We start from the raw sequence: 24,579 nt of genomic DNA on the forward strand, positions 1-24,579 counted from the left end.
AGAGCCTCCAGGAGCACCGGGTTCGCCTCCCCCGCCCAGTCTCTAATTAAAGTTGTCGTGACCGTCCCCCAGCTGCGTTCTCTGGGTCGGGGGAAGCGCGCTGAGGGTCGTGGAGCCTGCAGGGGCCCAGCTCCGGGCCGTGGCGGTCCGCGGGCATGCCGGAGGGCAGCTGGGTGGGGTCGCGAAGGAAGGGCCTCCCCCGGGACCGGGCGCCGTCTGGTCTCCTGCCCTACACTCAGTCTCCGCCGCAACACGCCCGGCCGGCCCGCCTCTGCCCAGGGCGCGCGTTTCCTCCGGGGGTTCACCCCACGGCTCCCCTCCCAACGCTCAGGCTCTCTCCTCACCTCTCCCCCTCTCTGGCCTCCCCTCGCTGAACGGCGGACACGGCAGCCTGTCGGTCTCTCCCCAGGTTTTGCCAGCACTGGTTCCCAGCGTCTGGGACAGTGTAGGTGTTCGGGACAGCCCTCCGAGAGAGACCACAGGGCAGCCGGCACGATAGGCAAGTATCAGTGACAGTGCCCTCAAGAGAATGGCCAGGTGCCTTGGGGGACCACAGCATCTCTAAAGAAGTGACTTTTAGGCCAGGTGCAGTGACTTACACCTGTAATCCTGGCACTCTGGGAAGCTAAGATGGGAGGATTGCTTCAGGTCAGGAGTTTGAGACCAGCCTGAACAAGAGCCAGACCCTGTATCTATTATACAAAAAATAGAAAAATTAGCTGGGCATGGTGGTGTTGCGTGCCTGTAGTCCCAGCTACTTGGGAGACTGAGGCAGGAGGATCACTTGAGCCCCAGGAGTTTGAGGTTGCAGTGAGCCATGATGATGCCACTGCACTCCAGCCTAGGTGACAGAGCGAGAGACCGTCTCAATCAACCAGTCAATGTAAATAAGTGCCTTTCAGCAAGGCTGCAGAGGAACAGCTTCCCAAGCAGGGACAACAGTGCGTGCAAAGGCCTGGGGTGGGCTGGAGACCCTAAAGGTGTCAGAGACCAGGGACCAGAGAGGAGCAGAGTCTTGGGGACCCAGAATGAGGACAGAGCTGAAACCCACGAAGCAGGGTAACAAAGAGGTTGGGAAATGCCTTCGGCTTGAGGGGCAAAGGGAAGGCCTTGTCTCAAGCAGCCGGAACCAGCTGGAGCCAGATACTCGGAGCACCAACGATAGAACAGCGGGGGTTCCTGACAGGGCAGGGGCAGCTTTGGGTGCCTGGACCCGGATTCTGGGTGGGCTCTACCCGTGGGTTACCGACTGGCTGGCTCAGACCCTCCTGTGAAATGGGGGTGAGGGCAACAGAGATGCTTGCTGGGAACACTGGGAAATGCCACCAGAAGTAGCAGCTGCTATACGTGGGGTGGCCCGGCAAGGCTACTGGGCACAGGCCAGACACGTGAAGCGAAGCGAAGCACAGCACAAAGGCAGAGGTGGAGTTGTCCAGAGCACTCGTGTTTGAGGCACGCACTTCGTTAATCCTTTATTACAAGTCACGCTCTTAAGAAGTATATGTGGACTTACGTGAAAAAATCAAATGTATCCAAGAATAAAAAACACAGCACATAAAGTAGTATCTGCATTCCAGTGTTCCCGCCAGAGACAGTGGCACCCAAGAAAAAGCTCTTCTAAAACAGCCTGACGGGAGCCAGCCGGGTGCGAACGGTTCCGGGTGGCGCGGGCCGGCCTCAGGCACAGTGTGGGGGCCGCCTGCCTCCTCCCGCAGCCCGGCGGGCTGGCAGCACCAGCTCCTGGGGCCTCCGGGCCAGCGGGACCCCAGGCCGGCCCGAGCCCGCTCCAGGCCCAATCCTGCGGCCTGGGCAGCGTGCCTGGCCCTCCGGGGGCAGCAGCGACGACATCCCTGGAAACGTGGGCTCCAGGCCGATCCTCAGTGCACCCTCAGAAGACCTCCCTTAGTCGGCCTTTTTCAGGAAGATCTAGAAGAGTCAGACTAAGGGTCAGCGGGCCTGAGAGCTCTGCCAGGGCTTTGGGGGTTGTGCCCCGTGCGTGCCCGGCCCCACCTCACCTCGCTCAGAATGACCCACACCGGAGAGTCGGTCTGGATGGAGAGGCGCAGGGCTTCCAGGGGACCGAAGGCAGGGTCCACCTCACCCTCTGCCACACCCTTGTAGAAGGAGCCTAGGGGAGGGCAGTGCTGAGAGGGCAGCCCCCACACCCCAGCCCAAACAGGGCCTACCTGCTCAGCCCAGCGTCTGCTCTCCCCACCCCCACTCACCGATCTGGAGGTAGCCGTCGGGGCTCCGTGGGTACCGGAGAGTGGCTGAGCGGCCCTCCTGCAGGGCTTCCTTGTCCGACTGGGGGTTCTAGGGACACAAAGGGCTGAAGCAGGTGGCCAGGGGAGGGCCAGACCTCAGCACGCGCCCACACCCTTCCACACTCACGTCGAAGGGCAGCACCTCCACGGACGTGTTGAAGAGCTTGTCCTCCGGGTGCTCGATGTTGCCGCTGCGGAAGAAGAACCTGCGGCCAGGCAGGCCCGTGAGCTCCTGCAGGGCCGGCACCCCGGACACGCCCGGGCCCCAGCGGAGCAAGGCCAGGCCCGGGCCAGGAGCACACCAGGTGGGCACCAGGGCAGCCATCAGGCTGTGCAAGGCGACCAGAGCCTTTCTCCGGGACCGTGGTGACAGGCAATGGCACTGATTTGTTATGTGCAAGGTAGCTACCCTTAGGAGCCCCAGTTTTCAGGTAAGTAAACTGAGGCATGGTGAGGATAAGTAATTTGCTGGGGGCACCTAAAGACCTAGACATTTGTGGTGAGGCCTATACCTGGTGGCCACCCAGCCCCTGCCCCCAAAGCGGGCCTCTGGGTGCGGGCACTGACCGCTCCAGGCGCAGCGGCTGGAAGAAGCGGAAGCGGATGAAGTCCCCTGCGGCGGGGGTGAAGGCCCAGAAGAAGTCCTCGCGCAGGTAGGCTTTCTCCAGCGTGAAGTGCTGGTACGTCTTGAGGCTCGTGCTCACCTCAGCCGGCGGGTTCACGTGCTCCTTCCGCAGGGCCTGCTTCCCGAAGTCCTTGTCCTGCGGTCACAGCGGGACGCGGTGCTGGCGCGGCCCCCACCCCAAGCCGCCCCAGCCAGCTCCGCCCAGGGTGAGCGCGGGGCGCAGCCCACCTTCAGTTTCTGGATCTTGCCTGCCAGGGAGGAGTGCGTGCCCACGTGCTGGAAGAGGGACGGCTTGAAGCGGATCCGCAGGTTGGCCTTCTGCCGGTCACAGTGCTTCTGAGGAGGGAGGGCGACACCCTAGGGCTCAGCTCAGCCTGGCCTCCCGCAACTTGGCCTTGCCCAGCGGCCACCAGGGCCCACCCGTAGCCTGTGGCGCCCTCCTTGTCAGCCGCCAGGAACCGGCCCCTGCTGGCCGCTGCGAGCCGCTGCCCCGTGCGCCCCTGCCTGCCTCTGCGCAGGCCCCGCTCACCGCATCCTTCTCCGGGTTGCAGACTTTCACCCACAGAATGTGGTCCAGGAGCCAGTCGATGGGCTTGTCCCGGTAGAACATGAGGATGAACTCCACAATCAGGCTCAGGTCCAGCGACTTGAACATCTTCCCTGGGGGTGGGACGGGGACGAGGGTGCTGGGTGGGCAGCGCTGCACTGCCCACTTCCTCTTAGTCCCTGTGGGGCCGTCGGGAGGGGCCCACTCCCACAGCAAACCCCGCGGGCGGGCTTCAGGTGGGCGTGGGCACAGGGGCAGGCAGGGGCGGTGGAGGGAGACACCCTCCGTGCAGAGAGAAGACGGAACAGGACAGGCCGGGCCCTGTCGGGGCAAAGGCTATCACAGCATGACACCGCGCAGCACTGGGACGGGCGGGCGGCAGAGAGGCGGGGAGCGCGCTGAGGGGCGTGGCGCGGGGCGCACCAATAAAGCCCAGCTGGGAGAACTCCAGGATCATCCAGTCCTCCGAGGGCTGCTGAAGGGCGAAGTTCTTCATGGTGCTCAGGTAGTGAGGCTTGGCCACGATGTCGTCCTCCAGCTGCACAGGCAGGCAGAGGCGCAGGACTCAGGACGGGCGTGGGGGCAGGGCAGGCCATCACCCAGATCTGACCGGAGCTGGCCAGGTGTGCCGCAGGACGGGGCTCAGCGCCAAGGCCAGTCAGGGACAGGGCGGCGGGGTAGCGGGTCCCAGGGCTGACCTGCACGTAGTAGACGCCCTTGGACTGTGCGTACATCATGAGGAAGCAGTAATCCAGGTTCTGTTTGGTCCTCCACCTGCGGGGCAGGGGCCTCAGGAGCTCAAACCCTCCACCTCCAGGGTGGCCGCTGCAGAGACGCCACCGCGTGGGCAGGCCTGTCCTCCCACCCTCACGTAGGCTCCTCCCGGGGAGACTGGGGAGCGCTGCAGCAAGGGCCGTACGCGGTTCTCAGCGCAGGCGGGGGTCGGGGGGTGCCAATACCTGACTCTCTCCTTGGGGTCCCCAAAGGACTCTCGGAGGCGGGAGAAGTCGGGGTAGAAGTGGGGGGAAGGGGAAATGACCTCCAGGAGTCCCGAGTGGATCTCGGTGGCGAACCTGAGGGGCGGGAAGGCCCAGTGGGCGTGCAGCCTCCAGGGGCCGAGGGGCGCCGAGCCAACCAAACCCTGCCCCCCTCTCGCGGCTCACCAGGCAGACACGAGCCCCCTCCCCACAGAGGGAGGGTGCTGGCGTGGAGGGGAAGCAACCCCTGCCTGCCCGGCACCCCACAGCCCCCTCCCGGCACCGGCTCTCTGGGATGGCCAGTACTCACAGGGCCTTGATGTTCTCCGTCACTGCTGCCGTGTACTGTGGGTCAGTCTGTGGGGAGACCAAACACCCTCCTTCAGCTCAGGGCAGCCCCCCAAGGCCGGCCGGGAGGAAGGGGGAGCGGGAGGGGCGCAGGCTTCAGCTGTGCCGCCTGTGGAGGGAGTGAGCCCTGGTGCCCAGGGCTGAGTAAGTGGGCACAGAGGACCGTGGCGGGGCATCTGGTACCCGGCCTTTCCACGAGGGGGCGCTAAAGTGCTTCTGTCTTTTAAACTTTGTCTTGATAAACTGTGATGAAACTAACGATTGAACTTCTGACAGCTCTTTCCTCGGGAATGATGTTCCGTTTTTATTTCTCCTTCTTGTTATTTTGCGCCACGGGTCTTCCTCGGAATGGCCCCTGGCCCCCACGCACTCGCCTCGGCGATCAGCACCACGATGACGGAGTCCTCCTTCTCCTGCGGGCTCAGCTCCGAGATGAGCGAGTGCAGAGTGTCCGCCAGGTACGAGTGCACCTCACGCCGCACGCTCGGGATGCCCATCACCACCGACACTGCGGGGACACGCAGGGGTGGCACGGGGCGGGCGCGGGGCAGCGCCCCGGCCCCCGCCTCGCACCCCTCCCTGGCCACGCCCTACCTCCAGTGCGGCCCTGGCCCACGCGCACGGCCGGCTGCAGGCTGCTCTCCTTGGCCAGCAGGTGCGGCAGGTGGTGGAAGACAGTGGGCAGGTGCAGCACGTGCCTGTGCGAGACGTTCCACGGCTTCAGTCGCGGGTCCTCTGGGTGGTCAAAAAGGGGCAGATTAAGACGACGCAGCCGGCCTGGCCCCCACCTGGTCCTGCCCCGGAGCTCACCTGTCAGGCGGCCCCAGGTGCGATTGCCGTCTCCGTCTCGCAGAGCCTGCCTCTCCGACACGGCCCTCTTGATCTCGTCCAGCACCAGGTTGAGCTCCTTGGAGCGCTTGAGGCTCTCCTGTTCAGCCGCGTGCAAACGGTCCCGAAGTGCCAGGAACTCCCGCTGGTAAATGTCTACCACGTCGCCTGCAGGCGGTATGCACGCCGTCACCAGGGGGCGGCCTAGAGCTGACCTGCCGCCCACCCCTTGAGTGTGCCGGGGGTACATCTGTGCACTAGCCCCTCTACATCTGTTCCCGTGCCTGCCACACAAGAACATCTGGAGTTACATAGGGCCACTCTAGAGTTGCACTAACACATGCTTGCGGGAGAGAGGCGTCCGCCGGGGGATTAGTGCTCTTCCAGTACTCTGCCCGAGCCGACGAGCCGTCTGAAGCGGGAGCACGGCACGGCTGCCAGCCCCAGGTGGGGCAGCCCTGAGCAGGGGCCGGAACAGCCAAGACGGAACTCTCTTTGCACGCTGGCTTCTAGCCCCTCTTGCTTTGCACGGCACATGCTCCTTCCCGGAGTGGGGGGAGGGGTGCCCAAGGCCCCACCCAAGGGTTGAGGACTGCCCCTTCCTCAAGACCCCAGCCTTCCCCTTCCTCCCTTCAGCCCCTGCCTCCCGGGACGATGTCACGGACAGGGAAACGTGGCCTTGTTAATTAAGTAGCTAACATAAAATAGACTACCAAACGGAAAGAGAAATACACTCTCAGCATATCATTGCCCCTCTGAAGAAAAACGCACTGCACAAGCCCCTTCCTGTTGTTCGATGCAACACCTGGGACCCCAGTGCTGTCTCTGAGGGCTTCCTGAAGAGCTCCGAGCGGACAGCAGGGAGCGAGCCCCCAGCTCTCTGCCTCAGCCGCCGTCAGGACTACATTTCAAGGACTTTGATAAGCCGGCCTCACAGAGAAGGAAAAAAATTAAAAAAACACACGCAACAGTTTCACAGCTTGCTATCAGTTGGCTACAATTACTTTTTTTTTTCTCTTTGTTCCCAAATAACCTGAAACCTCCTATCCTCCCCACTTTCCTGTTGTGGCCTTCCCGCCTTTGAGAAGTAAAATAAACTTTCTTTCCTAAAACTATTCTACTCCTGGTGTGAGAATTCTTTCTCCAGCCCGCACTGTGAGCTCCTGGTGCATCCCCACCCCAAGACAGCACCGTCCCTGCGGCTCTCTGGGGACAGCCAGCCTCCCTAGACTCCTCCTGCCACCCTCCAAATAGACTGAGCCTGGGCACAGGGTCGCTGTCCTCGTGGCTGTCGCTGGTTGCTCACTCTGCACGGGGTTCTCAGCCTCACGGGCTCCCGGGGTGGCAGCCGCAGTTGCGGGAGCCCACCCGCCCCTTGGCTCCGAGGAGCAAACCAAAGTTGAGAAACCAGCCCAGGGGTTGCTCAAGGAGAGTCAACAGCAGCGAAGGGACAAGCTCTGAATGCCCCGGTGTGCGTCTCTGCAGACCTGTGATAAGCCTGGGCCACCTCAGAAAAGGGTCCGCTTGCCAGCCCATGTCCCGCCAGGCCCCACCTGGGTGCTGCTGGCAGTGAGGAGGAATCGCTGGGTGCCAGGCAGCTGGCTGCACTGGTCTGGCAGGGCCCCGTGAGCGAGAGAAAGGTAAACAACATCCGTGCGGCTGGGAGCCGGCAGTTCCCGCAGCTGTGCACTCGGCCTTCGCTCGCCTAGCCTTTGCCCTCCGTCTGCCATTACATCCGCCTGCTTTTCCGTGTCTAACGGCCACGCCTTCGCACGCTGTTGCTCCTGCCGGAATCCCCTCTTGTCTTCCGGACCTAATGAAAACTGTGCAGTGTCTAGCGCCTACTTCCGAGTTGCCCAGTCTAGGAAGCCTTCCAGAACCACCCTGCCCCCAGGCAGCTCTTCTGTTCCTTGACCTCCCTGGGTTCATGGCCCCCAGTGTGCCTTGGGGTGGTGTTGGGCCCCTATGCTTGGTGCAGGGAAAGTCACAACAAGGCAAAGTTTGGTCACTTCGGGACACACCCGCTTCCGCAGCTGGGGCAGAGGTCTAAGTGCTAAGTCCCAGGGGAAGAGAGGGGGCAGCCCAGAGGAGCGAGGGGAGCCAGGCAGATCCTCCGCACCCACGCCCTGCCCAAGGCCAAGGCAGAGCTGGGGGCAGCCCCTGGGGGAGGGAAGGGAGTCGGGTTACCAGATCTGTGATCTGTGAGGCTGAAGCTGGGCTCGAGGCTGGGTTACCCTGGAAACCTGACCCCCAACCCTCTCAGCAGCAGCCCACAGGGACATGGCTGGCAGGACCAGGAGTACCGGAGGTGCTGAGGCCCCGGCGCCCTCAGGAGGGAGCTCAGAGCTCCGGACCGGCCTGGACAGTCCCCACCCACCCCCATGCAGTGGAGCCATGGAGTCCTCTGAGGACTGTGGTTTGTGGATTATGCCCCCGGCCTGTCCGGAGCAGCCCCTGAGGCGGGGCCACTCTGTGAAATGAGGGGAAGGGCAGAGGGCTCCCCGAGCCTGCCTCTGTGCCTTACACGGGCCAAGTCTGCTCAGCATCAGCTCGTCCAGGTCCAGGTGGACAGGCCAGTGGGCGACGCTGCTCTGAATCGCTCTGGGCACCTGGACCCGGGCACGGCTGGCTCCCCACTATGGCCTCCCTTCCCGCCCAGGTCCTTTGTTTATCAGGAGGGGACCAGCCCCCTGGACACCTGTCCATACCAGCCCTTCTGTCATCTCCCTGAACACTGAAGGCCCTGTCCCTGCAAGGCCCCCAGCTTGACCTTGATCCTGGCTTCTCTGATTGTGGGTCCACTCTGTCCTTGCCTGTCAAGGCCAGAAACTCAAGCTCTATGACTGCTTCCCCATGGGCTGGGCCTCATGCCAGGCTCTGCCAGGCCACGCTGACACCCCATAGCCCTCATGGGCCTGGAAGGAGCACAAGTGCTGAGAGGGGCAGCCCAGGAGCCCCTGGCCCTCTGGGTGGGTGGGCTGTGGCAGCGGTTCCTGGAAGCTGCGGCTGGAGGGACTTTGGCTTCTCCTTCCATCCACACCTCCCCGCCCCAGGGAGGTGTGGTGGGGCTGGCCCTGGGAAGGGCTGCAGCTCCGCCAGCTACTGGGAGATACCCCGCAGCCGTGAGGACTGGGGCCTTTCTCACCCTCCTACCCAGGGCAGGGTAATCGGGACACTCCCGGCCCACAAACCACAATGTCCCCCACTGGTTCCCTCTTGGTTGGGGAGACATTAAAGACTAAGCGGGGGCACAACCCTTGCACCCTGTTCTGAGGGAAAGGGAACAGACTCCGAGGGGCACAGGCAGGTGCCAGGCCCAGCCAACGGCCTGCCATTCACCTGCAGGTGGGTGGCAGGTGTTTGCCTCTTCTCCGGGCCTTGCACGCTCCTGGGGGTCACAGGGGGCTGTCCATCATGGCGGAGGTGCAGGCCCAGGGCCTACGGTTTGCACACCGGCACAGCTGCTCCACGAACTTAGCCAAGCAAGGCAGGATGTGAAACTAGGCCCCAAATCCTCCTACAAGGCCCATCTTGCCAAGAGTCCTTCCTGGGCTTGACCCTGGGCTTGACCCTGGGCTTCCAGGATGCCACCTGCTCCTGCTGAATCTTCCTCTCTGGCTCCTGCCCACCTCCTCCCTTCCCTGAAAATTCTGGTTCCTTTGCCTTTCTAGTAAGTACTGGGCCTGCTCCTGAGACCTCTACCCCTGGCAATCTGGAGGCCAGGATCCCATCTGGCTTCAGACTGGCTTAGTCTGGCTCCGCCAGGGACCTGATACAGTTATGTGCATGTAAGAATGAGACGGGTCCACACAATAGCCCAGACTTCTGGCTTCTCTTGAGGACTCCCAAGACCTGGCCCTACTGGCCCCCACAGGAAGAGCGAGAGCCTTTCAAAAAGGCAGGCCCAGATCACCTCTTCTCCATGCCTCCCTGGCTCGTGGGCTTCCGTCCCCGAGGGCAAGGACCCTTGCACCGAAGCCCCTACCCTTCTCTGGCTGGGGGTGCCCTCCTGCTCCCCAGGCCCTCGGATGCCAGCCACCTGATGCCTCTCCCAGGCACAGTAGGCCCTAGATGGAGCCACTTGTAAACCCTCAGTCTGCTGCTCCCTGAGACTGGCTCCCTGTGGCCAGCTGGGCTTCCAGAGGCACACTGGTGGGGCTCCTGACACCAGCCTGAAGGCGTATGGCTGCTGCAGGAGGCACAGGAGCTGTGGAACTGGGTGCAAGGGCTCACCACCGACCCACATGGACGGACGTGCCCTAGCCTTCAGATATGGCCCACCTGGGCCTCCGTGCCAGTCTGCTTTCATGGCCACTCTCCCAAGTGCTAGAATGCCCTCCCGCAGGTGACACACCCTACCTGCAAAGAACTCTGCCCCAGCCAGGCCCTTCCCTGCGCCAGGCCCTAGCAGTTTCCCTGAGTCCCTGGGCTGTGATTCTGACCCTGGAGGCCCAAGGCCAGCCCAGGATTCTACCCCAAGGACGAGTGCAGTAGACTGGGCTGGGCTAGCAGGAGCCCAGCGGGGGTAGCAGGGCTTGGGGGCCAGGAAGGCTCTAGGTCCTCTCACAGCCACGTTTAGTGTGCTGCTGGGGAACAGGGAAGCCTGGTGGGAGAGGGGCAGGTCGGCTGGCCCGGCCTGATCCTGCTTGGGCCTCCAGCAGGAAGGCTGAGGCAGGAAGGAAGCAGCTCTTCCCTGCACCTCCTGTGCTTCAGGCTGGGGGGACAAGAGCCTCAGGCCCCATCGGCCCAAACCACCCCTACCACCAGCGAGTGACTCCAGCCAATGCTGGGGTCTGCTGGCACCCGCCGCCCCCAAGTGTGCCAGCCAGCCCAGAGGGCCTGGGAGCCTGAGCAAGCTTCAGGGGTGGGAGGGGTAGGGGTGGGGGTTGGTCCAGCGGGGCCACCCAAAGTAAGTTACGGGGCAGGGGCTGGGCTGGCCGCTCAGGAGGCCTTCACTTACTCCCACGGGCCGGGAGCCACAGGCCTCCTGGGCTCCCAGGAACCTGCTGAGGAGTCCTCTGGGCCGATGTCACGGACAGGGCTGCAGGGGGCTCCGAGGAGCACCACAGGCAGGAGCAGCACCGGGCTGGGGTGCACAGGAGGAGCGCCTGGCTGCCCCCTCACACCCGTGTGACACTGTGCCTGCTCCCGCCCAGGTAACCGGGGCTGGCGCCCTGCGACTCCCCGGTCACAGCTACCTCCGTGACCTTGCGTCTTGCCCCTCTCCGAAAACTCCGGGTCCTCCGCTCGCCGGCGGCAGCGCCCACCCCGGCATCGGGGAAACTGCGCCCGCGGAGGTCGGTCCCCAGCGCCCCACCGGGCCAGGCCGGGGGGAATCTCGTCGCTCCGGCAGCGACCCAGCGGGCGCGAGGATGGGAGGGGCGTCCTGCCTGGCCGCCCCAGCGGGGAAGGGGCGCCCGCGTCCGCTTCCGGCCGCCGCCCAGGTGCGCCAGGTGCGGGCCGCGCGGCGGGGCTCACCTTTCTGGCCGCCGAGGGCGGCGTACCAGGAGAGCGAGAGCAGGGCGCACAGGCAGAGGAGCAGCAGCGTCAGGAAGGGGCCGTTGCGGAGCCTCATCTCCTCCGGTGCGCGGCGGGCGCCCGCGGGGCCGAGGCCGCATGGCCCGGGGGACCGGGGCCCGGGCGCGGGGGCCAGGAGGCGACGGGGGCCCCGGCCCCGGGGCGCGGAGGGGCTGGGGCCCGGGGCCGGGCCGGGGTGCGGACCGGGCCGGGGACCTCGCAGGCTGCCGCTCCGGGGCGCGCACGGGCGGCCTCGCCTCCGCGCCGGGCCGGGCTGGGCTGGGCTGGGCGGCGGGAGCCGCGGCCCGGCCTGGATCCGGGGCCGCCGCGGAGTCGACAGCGAAGGGCGGGGCGGCCCGGATTTAAAGGGGCCGCAGCAGCCGCCGCCGCCACGAGGGGGCGGGGCAGGGGGCCGCCGGGCGGCCGGGCCGTGGGCCGACGCGGCCGCAACCCCCGGGCCGGCCAAGCCGGGCCAACCCAAAACCGGTCGCGTGCAGCGGAGGCGGCGCGCCCCGAGCCCCCGCACCCCTTCTCCGGAACGTCCTCCTTGTGAGCCCCACACGCAGACCCGGGCCGCCCTCCTCCGGGGACCTCAGGCCCTTGCCGGGTCCCAGGGGGTCTAGCAGGTGGGAGGGGACAGGCAGGGCCCGAGCGGCGTTTCCTGGGCGACTGCGCCCGCGGCACTTCCCGGACCCGTCCCGTCCCCGGACGCGGGCGAGCGGGGCGCGGGCTCCTTCTCCGTGCGCGGGAGCGGGGCCGGCGTGCGCCTGTGCGGAGCAGGGAGCGGCCCCGAGCCGGCCGGCGCGGGCGGGGCAGGGCGGGGCAGGCCGAGCCCCCACTCCCGAACGCGGCCGTCCGCAGACCTGGCGGGACCCGGGAAGGTGCAGAGGGACCGGCCCGGCTCCGCCCCTGGGCAAGCATTTGGGAGCGCCTCGGGGCCTCGCCGCGGCCCAGCCCGCGCCCGGAGGGCAGGGTGCAAGCCCAGGGCCCGGGCTCGGGCTCCGTGGGGTCCGGACGTCGCCCCTACGGAGATGCTGTCGCCAGGAGCAGGGGCGCCCGGGCAGGCTTGACCCAGGGGCCGTTAAGGCGTCGGGCTCCAACCGTCAGTGCTCCGCACTGCGCTCCGGACCTGCTAAGGAACTTTCTGAGCCGGAGACCCGGCCTCGTTGGAGCCTTCTGGAGGAAACTGCACTGTTTTGTGTTCCTGTGTTTTCACGGATGTCTTCTATTTGTGGCAAAGGATCATGGTTTTCTTTTCTTTTTTTTTTTTTTGGAGACAGAGTCTCACTGTGTTGCCCGGGCTAGAGTGCCGTGGCGTCATCCTAGCTCACAGCAACCTCCCACTCCTGGGCTCAAGCGATCCTCCTGCCTCAGCCTCCCGAGTAGCTGGGACTACAGGCATGCACTACCATGCCCGGCTAATTTTTTCTATATATTTTTAGTTGTCCAGCCAATTTCTTAATATTTTTAGCAGAGACAGGGTCTCGCTCTTGCTCAGGCTGGTCTCGAACTCCTGAGCTCACACAATCCGCCCGCCTCGGCCTCCCAGAGTGCTAGAATTACAGGGGTGAGTCACCGTGCCCGGCCAGGATAATGGTTTTCATTTGGATTGTGATATAAAGAGTCTTGAAATTTTTTTAAAATAAGTATTTAACTTTAAAAGTGAGTTTATTTAAGGAAAAATATTAAAATTATTAAACCAGTAAAAATGAAGAAGATGTTCTATCAGTGACCGAGTCTGGGAAGCTCTTCTGAGTCCCCTCCCCCTCCATACTCAGTGGCTCTGGGGCAGGAGGAGCTGGGATGAGGGGTCAGGAGAGCCTGATGTCTGGGGGAGTGGGGGCATTTACCCTGACTCTCACTCCAGCCCATTCATTCCCAACCATCTCCCTTTGAAACAGAGGCAGCGGTTGTTTTCCGCTGCAGTGATCAATTCATCTGGGCCTGCCTGCAACCTAAATTCCCTGCACTTCCAGGCAGGTAAGCAATGCCTGTCACCTGTGCTAGGAGTGAGGCGCTCTTGTGCCTCAGGACGGCGACTCCTGCCTGCAGCCAAATGGGCACACACAAGTCCTGCTTTCTCTCCAAACCCCAGCCTGTGGGCCTTTCCTTCTTTGCCCTTCCTGCTTTCCACACAGCGAAATGCCCTTTTGCGTTGGGATCACCTGCCAGCCCCCGGCCCACTTTGTCTTCCCGAGATTTCCTGAGACAGCCCTTGGAGGGGCCGCTCCTTCTATCCTCCTTAACCTGTGGTCGGTCCAGGGACCCAGAATTGGGGCGGTCCAGGAGCTGAGGTGAGAAAAACCCCCATCCTTATTTTCACTAACCTAACTGAAACTTGTGTGAGTGGAATAGCAAAGTCCAGCAAAATTAACAGCCCCGGTGACTGTCGTGACAGATCACAGGGACTTTTCACATGTTGCTCTACAGGTGCTGTAGACACTTCAAAATAGTGGTTACATTCACAGCAGTAACTTTATATTTCTGGTACTTATTAGTTCTGCCTCTAGGTCTTATAATTTTTATAAGTTAATAAAGAATTACAGATATTTATATATCACGAACATGTTTTTATATTTCGACATTTGCATTTCAGTTAAAAAATTTTTTTTGGTAAAGCAGTGCATTTCAAAACATGGTTCTGAGTCCTTCGTCTTCTGCAGATACTAAGGGCATCTCTGGCACAGTGAGTTTGGCAGCCCTGCCTGAAGCCTCACCTCGTCAAGCTGATAGCCCTTTCCTTAGACGCCTCAGTCTCTTGTTCATTCATAACAAATGTTCTGTGTGTCCACCGTGTGCCCGACACACTTGAGTCGCTAGCGATACGCACAGTACAGACACACGTGCGCAGAAATCGACCTGGTCACTGCCTTGGCACAGTCTTGCCCACAGCCACCTCGCCCAGTGCTGGAAAGGCAAGGTCCCTGGGGCTCAGAAAGCTTGTCATGGGGGACATTACCGTGCCTGGACTGGCAGATGGCCTCCGGTGGAGTGAGGTTAGCAGCAAGACCCAGGCGAGAGGAGGAGGAGCTTCGGCATTGGCGGCCAGATGGCCCAGCACGTGCAAAGGCTGTGTTAAAGGAGCCTGGCACGGGGCCCGGGGCGGCCCAGGGCTGGCCGGACTGCACTGCGTGCAGGACTGCGCACACCTCGTCAAGGACCTGGGCTTTGACCTTTGGAGCTCTGCATCAGGTCCAAAGCAGGAAGAGGCGTGGGGGCTGGGGCTGTACTTGCATTTTGAAATTATCCTTTGCAGGCCAGGAGTGGGCAGGTGAGAATCAGAGAGGAAGCAAGGACAGGGAGGGGTTGTTGTAGGTAAATGAGTCCAAAGTACACCACTGCGCATGAAAATTATTTAGAGGTGAAAACATTTGAGTAGACTTTTGACCTGAACAACTTCATCCGCCTGAAAGTAAGGTCTCCCGAAAACTCAAGTGCCACAAACCTCCTCCCTGGGAGCAACCAGGCTAAGATCGACTCTTATCCCTGTAGAAGTCCAAGTCCGCCACCACCCCCAAACCACTGTCACAAAACTCTTACCTTTCCCAAAGGTCATATGTTTTCTAAGTGCCCTTCTCCCCTTCCCCTTCCCCTATTAAGTTGGATATGAGCCCCCGAATTCTAACCACCTAGTGAATGAATAAAAATCCTCTTTTTCCAATCTGTCTTTCATCAGGTCGATTCACAGGCCCCCGTACCCTGAACCTACGAGGGCAGGGGAAAAGTCTTTCCTCCGCGACACAAGCAGCCAGGAGAAAGATGTCTGGAATGGGAGCGGTGGTCAGGAGGATTGGAGATGGAAAGTAGATGGACTCAGGACAATCTTTCAAGAATGTGCGTCATTGAAGGCAAGAACATGTACTAGGAAAACAGCCCCTGGGTTCATAATTCAGCCTCTACCACTTAATAGTTTCGTGACGTTAATCCTTTTTGTGCCCATTTACCTGGGAGTAAAATAGGGCTAATAATGAGATAGGACAGGCTTGACTATGCCTAAATTTCACAACCCTAAATTTCTGTGACTTAAAAAAAAAAATTGTTTTTTTAGAGACAGGGTCTTGCTCTGTCACCCAAGCTAGAGTGCGGTGGTATGATCTTAGGTACACCACCCTCGACCTCCTGGGCTCAAGTGATCCTCCTGCTTCAGTGCCCCGAGTGGCTAGAGATACAGGTGCACGCACCACCACGCCTGGCTAATTTTTTCTTTTTTGTAGAGATAGAGTCTCCTTATGTTGCCCAGGCTGGTCTTGAACTCCTGGGCTCATGTGATCCTCCTGCCTTGGCCTCCCAAAGTGCTGGGACTAGGCGTGAGCCACCACCTCTGCCACCGTGATTTAATAAAGGTATACTTAGGTGTTGTGACCGTGCCTGTATTCCCAGGTATTCGGGAGGCAGAGGTGGGATGATCACTTGAGCCCAGGAGTTTGAGACCAGCCTGAGCAACACAGCAAGACTCCTGTCTCTAAAAACCAAAAAAGAAAAAGGTATATGTACTTCTCAAAACTGTATATCCTTCAAGGGTCCTCTGGGGGCTGTGCTCACTGTAGTTCCTGTCCAGGCTAGAGAAATTACCAGAGGAACATTTCAGGCTTCCTGGGCAAAGAGACAAGAGGGCTCCGGAAGCTTTGGCATTGGCAATAAACAAGCACTCTGGCCTGTGGGTGACACATGGCTCTCTGTCTCAGGTCCTTGGCCAGAGCTAATCACATGGTCTCACCTCAAGGGAACAGGTGAGTTAATACACACAAAATATTCAGAATGTTTCCTGGCATGAAAGATGTGCCACACGAGTGTTCCTGCTGTCGTTGCTGTCAATATTAGGAAGTACAATCGACAGGAAGTGCAGGTGGTCTGAGGGAGAGAGCATGGTCATGGCTGACTCCCAGGTTGCTGGCCTGTGTAGTGGTGACCAGCACTGCCGTTGGCAACCCTGGGGCAGGCGTGAGGTGTGAGCTGGTGGGTCGGTACTCTTGCATACAATCGACCAAAGCCAAAGTCAGCAGGCCTGAGCCATCTCGTGGTCCAGCACGAGGTGTGCTGCGCCCTACAGCTTGGATGCCAAGATCAAGCTTTGCTCTCTTGCTTGGTGCAGAGGCTCTCGGGCTGGCTCTAGCTTCCAGCCAGCCAGCTTTCATTGGCTAGCTCGGGTCCCAAGTCCCTTCCCAACCCAGGGAGCTACAGTGCTCTGGTGGGCCAACCTTGGGTCACCCTACCCTCAATGGTAGGTCGCGGCCCAGCACCAGTAGGGATTGTGCTTTTACTCTTTTATTCAAAGATCACCCCAAAGTGACTTACCGCAGAGCCTCGGGGCTGCGTGACGTGTGGATGTGCGGCACACGTCACGTCTAACCCTCACACACCACAGCTACTCGTCCCACACGCGCTACCTGCGGGGACACCAGCGGAGCAGAGAGGGTGCTCACAGTGGGAACGCAGGAGGCTGGTCAAGGGGGAAGTGGTGGGAGCCATGCGGGGGCTGCAGAGCCCAGAGCTGAGGTGGGGGATTGGTAAGTACCCACGGCAGGCGTGGGAGAGAGGAGATAGAGCCCCAGGGAGCAGGCTGGGCGTGGGAACTTTAGGAGCAGGAAAGGGTTAGATCCTCAAAATCGCGTAACTTTTCCAGAGTTTTTAAAGGGGGTAGGTTGGGGAGGGAGAGGGCCAGTGCACCTACTTAGAGTGCAGCCCTGACCTGACCTGCAGCACCCCTCTCCAGGAGACCCCAATCTCCCGACCTGCTCTGGACGGGACTGGAGCTTCCTGGAGGAGGCCACGCTACCCGCTCCCACACCTGGTCTTCCCCGCCTCTTGAACTGCTTTTCTGCATGGATCACGGCGTGGTGTCCTCAAGGCCCTCCTTCCCACTCCTCCCGGCTCCTCCTTTGTCTTTCCAGACCTTCTGCAGTCAGGCTGGCCCTCTGCTTGTGGGGCTAGGTCTCTGGCCACCGGGTGGTGAAGGAAGGGAAAGGCTGGTAATAGGCAAGGCCATCAGATCTGGACCCTCTTCAGAGTCCCCTCCCTGCAGCTGCAGGGCGTCCCAGACAACAAGGCAGGGACAGGTCCCACTCCATGAACAGCCTTAGGGGACGTGCGGAGCAGTGGCCTGGACCACTTCCGATGGGTCTGAAGAGTAGCGCCAGGTGGGCTCTCTGGGCGCTTCGGGGAGAGTGAAGCGCCTGTTGGCCTTCTCGGTGGTACGAAGAGTCCCGCCCAGTGCCTGCCGTGGACAGGCCTGGCCCGCAGACGTGCTCAGCCCAGCCTGCCCCGAGGGCCCGGGCCCCATTCCATTGACCGCCACCCGGCCCTTGGCCTGAGCCCGCTGGAGAGGCCTCCCTGGCACTGTCCCATCAGACGTGAGAGTTTCTGCCGATCCCCGGCGCTGAGCTCCCTGACAAGTACTTGCCGACATGGCCCAGCGGCAGGCCTCTTCACTTGGCGTTGGTGGGAGAGCGCTCTCTACGGCCCCTGCACGTTGCCAGGCATTGTCGGGAGCCCCCTCAGTGAGCCTGTAGGGGTCAGGGGTCTTGCCCGTCCCCATGGTGGGGAGTGTGAGGATTTATTTATTTATTTATTTATTTTTATTTTTTTGAGACAGTCTCACTGTGTTGCCCGGGCTAGAGTGAGTGCCGTGGCGTCATAGCTCACAGCAACCTCAGACTCCTGGGCTCAAGCGATCCTCCTGCCTCAGCCTCCTGAGTAGCTGGGACTACAGGTATGCGCCACCGTGCCGGGCTAATTTTTTCTATATATTGTTAGTTGTCCGATTAATTTCTTTCTATTTTTAGTAGAGACGGGGGTCTCGCTGTTGCTCAGGCTGGTCTCGAACTCCTGAGCTCAAACAATCTGCCCGCCTCGGCCTCCCAGAGTGCTGGGATTACAGGCGTGACCCGCTGCGCCCAGCCTGTGAGGCTTTATTTGGAGAAATGCCCCCAGCGCGGGCAGCCAAACCCCAGAACCGCTGCTCTGGCCTCCAGCAGCCGCGCCAGAGGGTTTCTGGTGCCCCACTCCCCAACACCTTGGCATCACTGAATTCTGTGACCACGTCTCTCTATGCCTCAAGCGCCTTTGCCTTTGGAAAGCTGTTTCCAAACCTTTTGTGGGCTGAGGGCTTCAGCGGGAAAGGGCTAAAACGAGGTGATGTGCAGTGCTTAGGGCGTTTTCCAAGAGGGAAGGTCAGGGAAGGCCCCACTGAGGAGGTGACATTTAGGGTGGGACGATGCAGGAGGGGAAAGGGTTTCAGAGCAGAGGAAGAGCCTGGGGAAAGTCCCCAGGTGGAAGGAGTTGGCGCGATTAGGCGCAGAGCAGGGGTGTGTCCCTGTGAGCGGGTGGAAGGGCGTGGCTGCCCTGAGGGCCTGGAGGGCCTTTGTCCCCTGTGGGCCTCAATCTCCTAAGGGATTGCCCAGAAAAGCTGTCTGAATCTCACGGCGGCCTTGCCTCTGGATGCCCGAGGACGCACGGGGACACTTGACTCCACACCCCAGAGAAAATGAACTTTGGAAAACCATTGCTGAGGGACGGCTTATTTAGGAAACGGGAAGGGGAAAACGGAGGAAGTGGCTACAACGCACCAGGTGGCAAAAAACAGAATCAGACATTGCGCCCCCCCCTGCTTGTCTCCCAGACCCACTGGGCTCAGGTCTCTGCTGCCTCCCTACTCTGTCCCCGCAGCCCCTCCGCAGTCTCCTCCCTGATGCCCCCAAATGCAGCCCCAAATCTGGGCCGCTGAACACCCAGCACAGCTACGGGGCCCACTGGAAAGGGCAACTCGAGTCCCACGGCAGTGACGAGGACACAGGCTGGCCACGTGCGCAAAGACGGCAAGTGGTCGACGGCCGTCTCCTGACTTCCGTGTCAGGCTCTGCCTGTGTCGCGCCGGCTCTGGAGGATGGGAACCGGCCGGTGGACGCCGGGAGGCCGGGGGCTCCCTGCGACCCCGGAAGCGGAAGGGCGGCAGGCCTCAGAAGAGGGGCCCTGGCCCCTGCAGGCCGTTTTCGTGCAGGCCCCGGTCCGCTCCCCGCCCCCGCCGCCGAGAGCGCCCTGAGATGGTGGCGCAGAGGGCCGGGGATCCCCGTGTTGTGACAGCAGTCATGGGACGCTGACTCACTGCCGGCCAGACCACCTGACCGCGAGGAGAGGGCCCTACCAGGGGGTTCCCCGCCACGGCCTTGTTTACCTCTTGCCGCCTCGGTGGGGTGGGGGCAGGGCGGCACGGCCGCGGGGCATGCCGGGAAGGGCCCGGCCTGGGGTCTCCCCAGCGCCCCGGCTTCTTTTCTGCCGGAGTCTCTGCCCCCTCCCCGAAACCCACCACGGTCTGAAAGGGCCAAACGGTGAGAAAGCAAAGGCGTTCCTAGTGGCAGCCGCTAGTTTGGGGGCGGGGGCCTTCCCGCAGGGCTGCTGAGTCACCGCTCCAGCACCTGTCCGCAGGCCTTTGGCCCGCAGGCCCCATCCCTGGCACCACGGGCCTGCCTACAGGGGAGTGGGTCCCGCAGGCTCACAGCTGGATGCAGGGACTGTCCTGAGGGGGGACCATACCGTACTCTTTACCGGCCTTGCCCACTCCGGGAAGCCCTGTGGGAAGGCTCGGTCACACCTGTGCTAAGCCCCTGCTGTGCCCCACAGGCAAACCCCCCTCGCACCTGGCTAGGCCGACCAGCCACAAGCCACCCAACGCGCCCGTGGTCTCTGGGTCCCCACCCTGGAGATCCTCCTCCCACCAGGCCACCCTGAAAGGACAACAGTGTGAGGCAGGTGGTCGCACCTCCTACCCACGGGACCCTGCCTGGGAGGCTCCACAGGGCGACATGCCCTTCCTGACCAACTTCTCGCGCAGGCCTTGAGAACAGGCCACTTTGGTCACACAGTAGCAGTGTATCTTGATTCCTAGCTGGAGGGATTTGGTGTGACCCCCTGGCTTCCTGTGGGGCCGACAGGCCTGAGCCCCGGGCCTTGGCCACCACCTGCTGAGCTGAACCCCTGCTGAGCTGAACCCCTGCTGAGCTGAACCCCGTGCCGACAGGCGGTGTCTCGCACCCAGGAGTCTCTTGGGCTGCAGGGAACACTCGGTGGCTACTGCGCTGCAGAAAGGCTCGGCTGGCTCCTCGGCGGCGGCGTGGGGACGGGGCGCTCCGCAGCCTCTGCCCCTGCGCTCTGCCGGCGCCTCTCACCTGCACCCCTGTTAGACGGGGAGCTCCTGTGGCGCTCGGGCCAGACTCAAGGTCTGCCCCTCAACCCGGCAGGGCCCATCATGGAGATGCTATGGACAATGGACCAGGCTGCCACCTGGGAGGCCGCCATGGCAGGGCGGGACAGCCCCCTGGGAGCCCGCGCGTTCTGGAAAGCGGTGCCCACCGGACGGTATCAGGCCTCTCCGTGTCCCCCTCCACTGGGCGTCCCCCGCAGCCTGGGGACTATAACGCTGAGTCACGGCGGCCTGGCGACTACTGCTGAGTCACGGCCAGGCCCCGGTCTGGGAGGGGCGTGGGGTGGGACCCCCGCCCATCACCTTCCCTCAGGGCGGAGGCCGGAGCCCGGGCCCGGATAGGTGCCGAGGCCGGCCTCTTGGGGTCCCCAGTGTACCGGGGGTAGTGAAGAGAGGGGTCCGCAGTGAGTGAGGGTCCCGGGGGCACCCAGGGGGGCGGCAGCGGGCAGGGGGAGCGGGCGCGGGGCCCCGCCAGGGAGGCTCGCGCGCGGCGGCGAGGGCGGGGACGGGCGCGGGCAGGCCACGCCCTCGGGAGGCCGGGCGGGGCGGGGCTTCCGCGTCCTCTATAAAAGGCGCGTGCGGCGGCGGCGGGGGTGCTGCGCGGCTGGTGCTCGGGCGGGGGCCATGGCGTCGCTTACCGTGAAGGCCTACCTTCTGGGCAAGGAGGACGCGGCGCGCGAGATCCGCCGCTTCAGCTTCTGCTTCAGCCCCGAGCCTGAGGCGGAAGCCGAGGCCGCGGCTGGGCCCGGGCCCTGCGAGCGGCTGCTGAGTCGGGTGGCCGGTCTGTTCCCCGGGCTGCGGCCCGGCGGCTTCCAGGCCCACTACCGCGGTGAGCGGCCGGCGGGCGGTGACGCAGGCCGGGCCGGGCCGCCGGCGGCGGGGCCTGCGGGGCGGGGAGGGTCGCCCGCTTCCTTCTCGCGATGGGGGGCGGACCGTGAGTGGGGACTGCTCTGGCTTCCCACGAGGCGGGCGGTGGCCGGCGTGGGCCCCAGTTCGGCCTCGGTACCAGCCTGGTGACCTCGGAGACCGAGGCCCGGTCCCGACCCTGTTCTCGCTGCTCGGCGCCGTCCCTCTGGTGCCTGGGGCGGTCAGGCCTGGGGGCGTGAGATGCCGCTCCTCCCCGTCCCCGAGGGCGCAGGGCTTGGCGAGGACGCGCCAGTGCGTCCTCTAGGCTCCCCGCGGGGACGGAGCGGTCAGGCGGGCACTCGGGTTACACCGGACGTTGCTGCGCCAGGCGGCGGGTTCAGATAAGGCCCCCGAAGAGCCGGGCAGGGCAGCCGGGAGGAAGGGCTGGCAGGGGACAGGGAACGGCGCGGGTACGCCAGCGCGGGGCGCTGTGGCCCGGCCCGGGAGCCGGGACGCGCGGGAGGTGGGGCCCTGGGCGCCGGGAGGCCAGGCTCGGTGCAGACGTCGTCGCCCTGGCCGCGCAGCCACAGGATCGGAACGTTCCTCAGAGGTGCTGGGGTGGGGACAGAAGCCCAGGAGCTAGTTGCGTGTCCTGCTGCACTGGTGTGACCAGTGGCTCCTGGGGGTGGGGTTGGAGGTTGTGGTGGCAGGGAGGGAGGCACAGGGAGGGAGGCCGGCGGCCATGGCCGGCCCCTGGGAGGGGGCAGGAGTGGGACCTCCCTCTGGAGTGCTGCCAGCCTGCCTGCCGCTCCTGTTCTTCAAAAAGAGGAGTTTTGTGACAACTTTATTGAGCTATAAGTCACGTACCATACAATTCACCCATTTGAAGTGAACAGTTCAGTGGTTTTTTTGCATAGTGATAGGTTTGTAGACCATCGTGACAATTTTAGAAGCTTTTCTTCACTTTATAATCCCCACATCCTTTATCTGTCATCTCGCCATCCTCCCATCCCCCTGGCAACCACTGATCTGCGTTCTGTGTCTGTTCCTTTTCCTGGCGGGACGTTTCATGCAGATGCAGTCATACACTGTAGTCTCACAAGGGGTCTCTTTCACTGGGCATAACGTGCTCGAGGCTCACCTGGGTCATAGCACGTATCGGTACTTCATTTGTTTTTGTGGCCGAATAACGTTCCGTTGTACGGACAGGCCACAGTTTGATTATTTGGTCATTACTTGAGAGGCATTTGGGTTGTTTCCCCCTCTTGGTGCCCCTCCTGTTCTTTGTGATAGATGTTGCCTCTGGTGGCCCACAGGCCTGTCCAGCCTGCAGCTGTGGGGTGCAGTTTGGCCTGCATGGCGGTGCTTTAAAACCATTTGAGCTAACATGTAAAAACTACATACCTTTTTTATTAGCTTTGTTGGGGGAGGAAGCAGGCAGATGGGCTCATCTATCTCCTTTTACTCCTAAACCACTAGAAGTCCAAGGCCTTATAAGAGGGCTGGGCCCCTTGGGAGCAGGGCTTGGGCAGGGATCTCCCACAGCTGAAGATGGATCTGGGCCTGGTCAGATGTGGACTGAGGGGACACCTTTCTGAAGGGGCAGCTGGCCCAGAGGCCGGGCAGCAGGCAGCCGGCTGTTGCTGCCGCCCCTGTACACACCCTCCGCCTCCTGCGTGCAGCTGCGGTCCAGGGCCCAGGATGGAGCACCTGCCATCCAGCAGTGCCAGGCCGCAGGTGCAGTCTCGCCTCTCGCCCCTGCTTCCTCTCAGCTCAGGCAGGGGGCTCCAGTTTACAGCCTCGCAGGTGCCCTTTAGTACTGACCTCGGCCATTTCAGCAGCTTGTGTCCAGCTGAGTCCCTGGGTGCTCATGTGTTGTGTTTTGTTTTTATTTATTTTTTAATATGAAGGGGGGCAGTGAGGAAGGAAGGGGGTTCAGGTTTCCTTTTTTTTTTGAAACAGAATCTCACTCTGTCGCCCTGGGTAGAGTGCAGTGGTATCATCATAGCTCACAGCAACCTCAAACTCCTGGGCTCAAGCGATCCTCTTGCCTCAACCTCCCAAGTAGCTGGGACTTCAGGCACGTGTGACAGTGCTCAGCTAATTTTTCTATTTTTAGTAGAGACGGGGGTTTCACTATTGCTCAGGTTGGTTTCGAACTCCTGAGCTCAGGCAACCCTCCTGCCTCTGCCTCCCAGAGCGATAGGGTTACAGGCGTGAGCCACCTCGCCTGGTCTCATACGTGTCATCTTTTAAACAACTTAGATGAGGATGGGGACTTGGTTGCCTTTTCCAGTGATGAGGAGCTGACAATGGCCATGTCCTACGTGAAGGATGACATCTTCCGAATCTACATTAAAGGTAAGTGCTGCTCTGGGGCACTGCGTGAAACCAGGTGCTCCCGGCTGAGCAAAAATAGGACTTTAATTTCTTCCAAAGAAGGGGTCAGGAGTCTGAGGGCTGTGTAAGACAGGGGCGTAACAAATACTGCACCTGGCCTGAGAAAGAGGAATCCGTGATCACCATAGGGCTGGGGCAGCTTTGGGGACCTTGGTAGGAGCAAGGCCTAAGGTGTGCACACCTGTCCCCCTGCTGCTTCTCTGCTGCCTGGGCCACAGGTGCCTGGTTAGCCGGCGCTGGGACTGGGAACCTCCTCACAGGCTCTTGGTTGCTGTTGCTGTCATCTGAGCAGCTGAAGTCCGTGTGGACTGGGTGCGGGGGGCGGGGCAGGCGCCTTGCTGACTGTGACAGTCCCGCAGTGATGATGGAGGAGGAGGACGCCAGAGGGCCGTGCCCTGATGCTCTCTCCACCCTCCCTGCAGAGAAGAAGGAGTGCCGGCGGGACCACCGCCCCCTGTATGCTCAGGAGGCACCCCGCAACATGGTGCACCCCAATGTAATCTGCGATGGGTGCAACGGGCCTGTGGTGGGAACCCGCTACAAGTGCGGCGTCTGCCCAGACTACGACCTGTGTGCTGTGTGCGAGGGGAAGGGCCTGCACAGGGGGCACACCAAGTTCGCGCTCCCCAGTCCCTCCGGGCACCCCTCCGAGGTGAGCAGGCCCTCCGTGCAGGCTGGGGGGGCGCAGGGTGGCGGGAGCCCCTGCCCCTCACTGCCCTGCCCTCTGCTTACTCCTCCCCCAGGGCTTCTCTCACAGCCGCTGGCTCCGGAAGCTGAAACACGGGCACTTCGGGTGGCCAGGCTGGGAGATGGGCCCACCAGGGAACTGGAGCCCGCGTCCTCCTCGGGCAGGGGATGCCCGCCCCAGCCCCCCCGCGGAGGCAGGTGAGGCTCGTGTCTGAACTGGCTTCTGCGTGGCGGGTCGCCAGGCAGCCCTGCCCTCCCCGGTCCGGAATTCCTGCCACGCCCTTCAGTCCTCACAGGAGCCCTGTAAAGTGGGGAGTATTATCTCCGTTTCACAGATGGGGCGA

The 24,579-nt window shown here is 62.2% G+C and overlaps 2 protein-coding genes across 4 annotated transcripts in view; one reads left to right on the forward strand and one right to left on the reverse strand.

The window, feature by feature from the left end:
• Positions 1–1,459: 1,459 nt before the first annotated feature.
• On the reverse strand, positions 1,460–11,346 carry MGAT4B (mannosyl (alpha-1,3-)-glycoprotein beta-1,4-N-acetylglucosaminyltransferase, isozyme B). Of its 2 annotated transcripts, none has more exons than XM_012660398.1 (15): positions 11,068–11,346; positions 5,572–5,757; positions 5,356–5,496; positions 5,136–5,269; positions 4,724–4,770; positions 4,396–4,509; positions 4,135–4,210; positions 3,860–3,974; positions 3,419–3,549; positions 3,118–3,225; positions 2,832–3,025; positions 2,392–2,470; positions 2,226–2,313; positions 2,016–2,128; positions 1,460–1,926 (listed from the first exon to the last, which is right to left on the reverse strand). In XM_012660398.1, exons 1-15 carry the CDS (start codon positions 11,162–11,164, stop codon positions 1,903–1,905), a joined length of 1,647 nt encoding a protein of 548 aa, XP_012515852.1. In that variant the 5' UTR covers positions 11,165–11,346; the 3' UTR covers positions 1,460–1,902. The 2 variants fall into 2 exon arrangements, with proteins under 2 accessions (XP_012515852.1, XP_012515851.1); XM_012660397.1 differs by lacking the exon at positions 11,068–11,346 and adding an exon at positions 7,143–7,708.
• Positions 11,347–20,846: 9,500 nt separating this feature from the next.
• SQSTM1 (sequestosome 1) overlaps positions 20,847–24,579 on the forward strand; it is a 13,095-nt gene continuing 9,362 nt past the window's right edge. Inside the window, exons 1-4 of one of the 2 annotated variants that reach the window (XM_012660400.1) lie at positions 20,847–21,131; positions 23,414–23,509; positions 23,971–24,200; positions 24,292–24,433. In XM_012660400.1, coding sequence (XP_012515854.1) covers positions 20,927–21,131; positions 23,414–23,509; positions 23,971–24,200; positions 24,292–24,433 — 673 coding nt within the window. In that variant the 5' untranslated portion in view covers positions 20,847–20,926. Of the gene's footprint in view, positions 21,132–21,887; positions 22,965–23,413; positions 23,510–23,970; positions 24,201–24,291; positions 24,434–24,579 lie in introns of those variants that run through there. The other variant, XM_012660399.1, reaches the window with a different exon arrangement.

This window comes from Propithecus coquereli, unplaced genomic scaffold, assembly GCF_000956105.1.
Source record: "Propithecus coquereli isolate 6110/MARCELLA unplaced genomic scaffold, Pcoq_1.0 Scaffold664, whole genome shotgun sequence".
NCBI classification, from domain to species: domain Eukaryota; kingdom Metazoa; phylum Chordata; class Mammalia; order Primates; family Indriidae; genus Propithecus; species Propithecus coquereli.

Excerpts from the sequence above, each read along its gene's own strand:
- MGAT4B (XM_012660397.1), bottom strand. The coding sequence starts at position 7,518 with ATGAACCCAGGGAGGTCAAGGAACAGAAGAGCTGCCTGGGGGCAGGGT. Across the intron at positions 4,771-5,135 it reads TCGTGGTGCTGATCGCCGAG|ACTGACCCACAGTACACGGC; the intron begins GCGAGTGCGTGG and ends GTCTCCCCACAG. Across the intron at positions 2,129-2,225 it reads CGACGGCTACCTCCAGATCG|GCTCCTTCTACAAGGGTGTG; the intron begins GTGAGTGGGGGT and ends GCCCTCCCCTAG.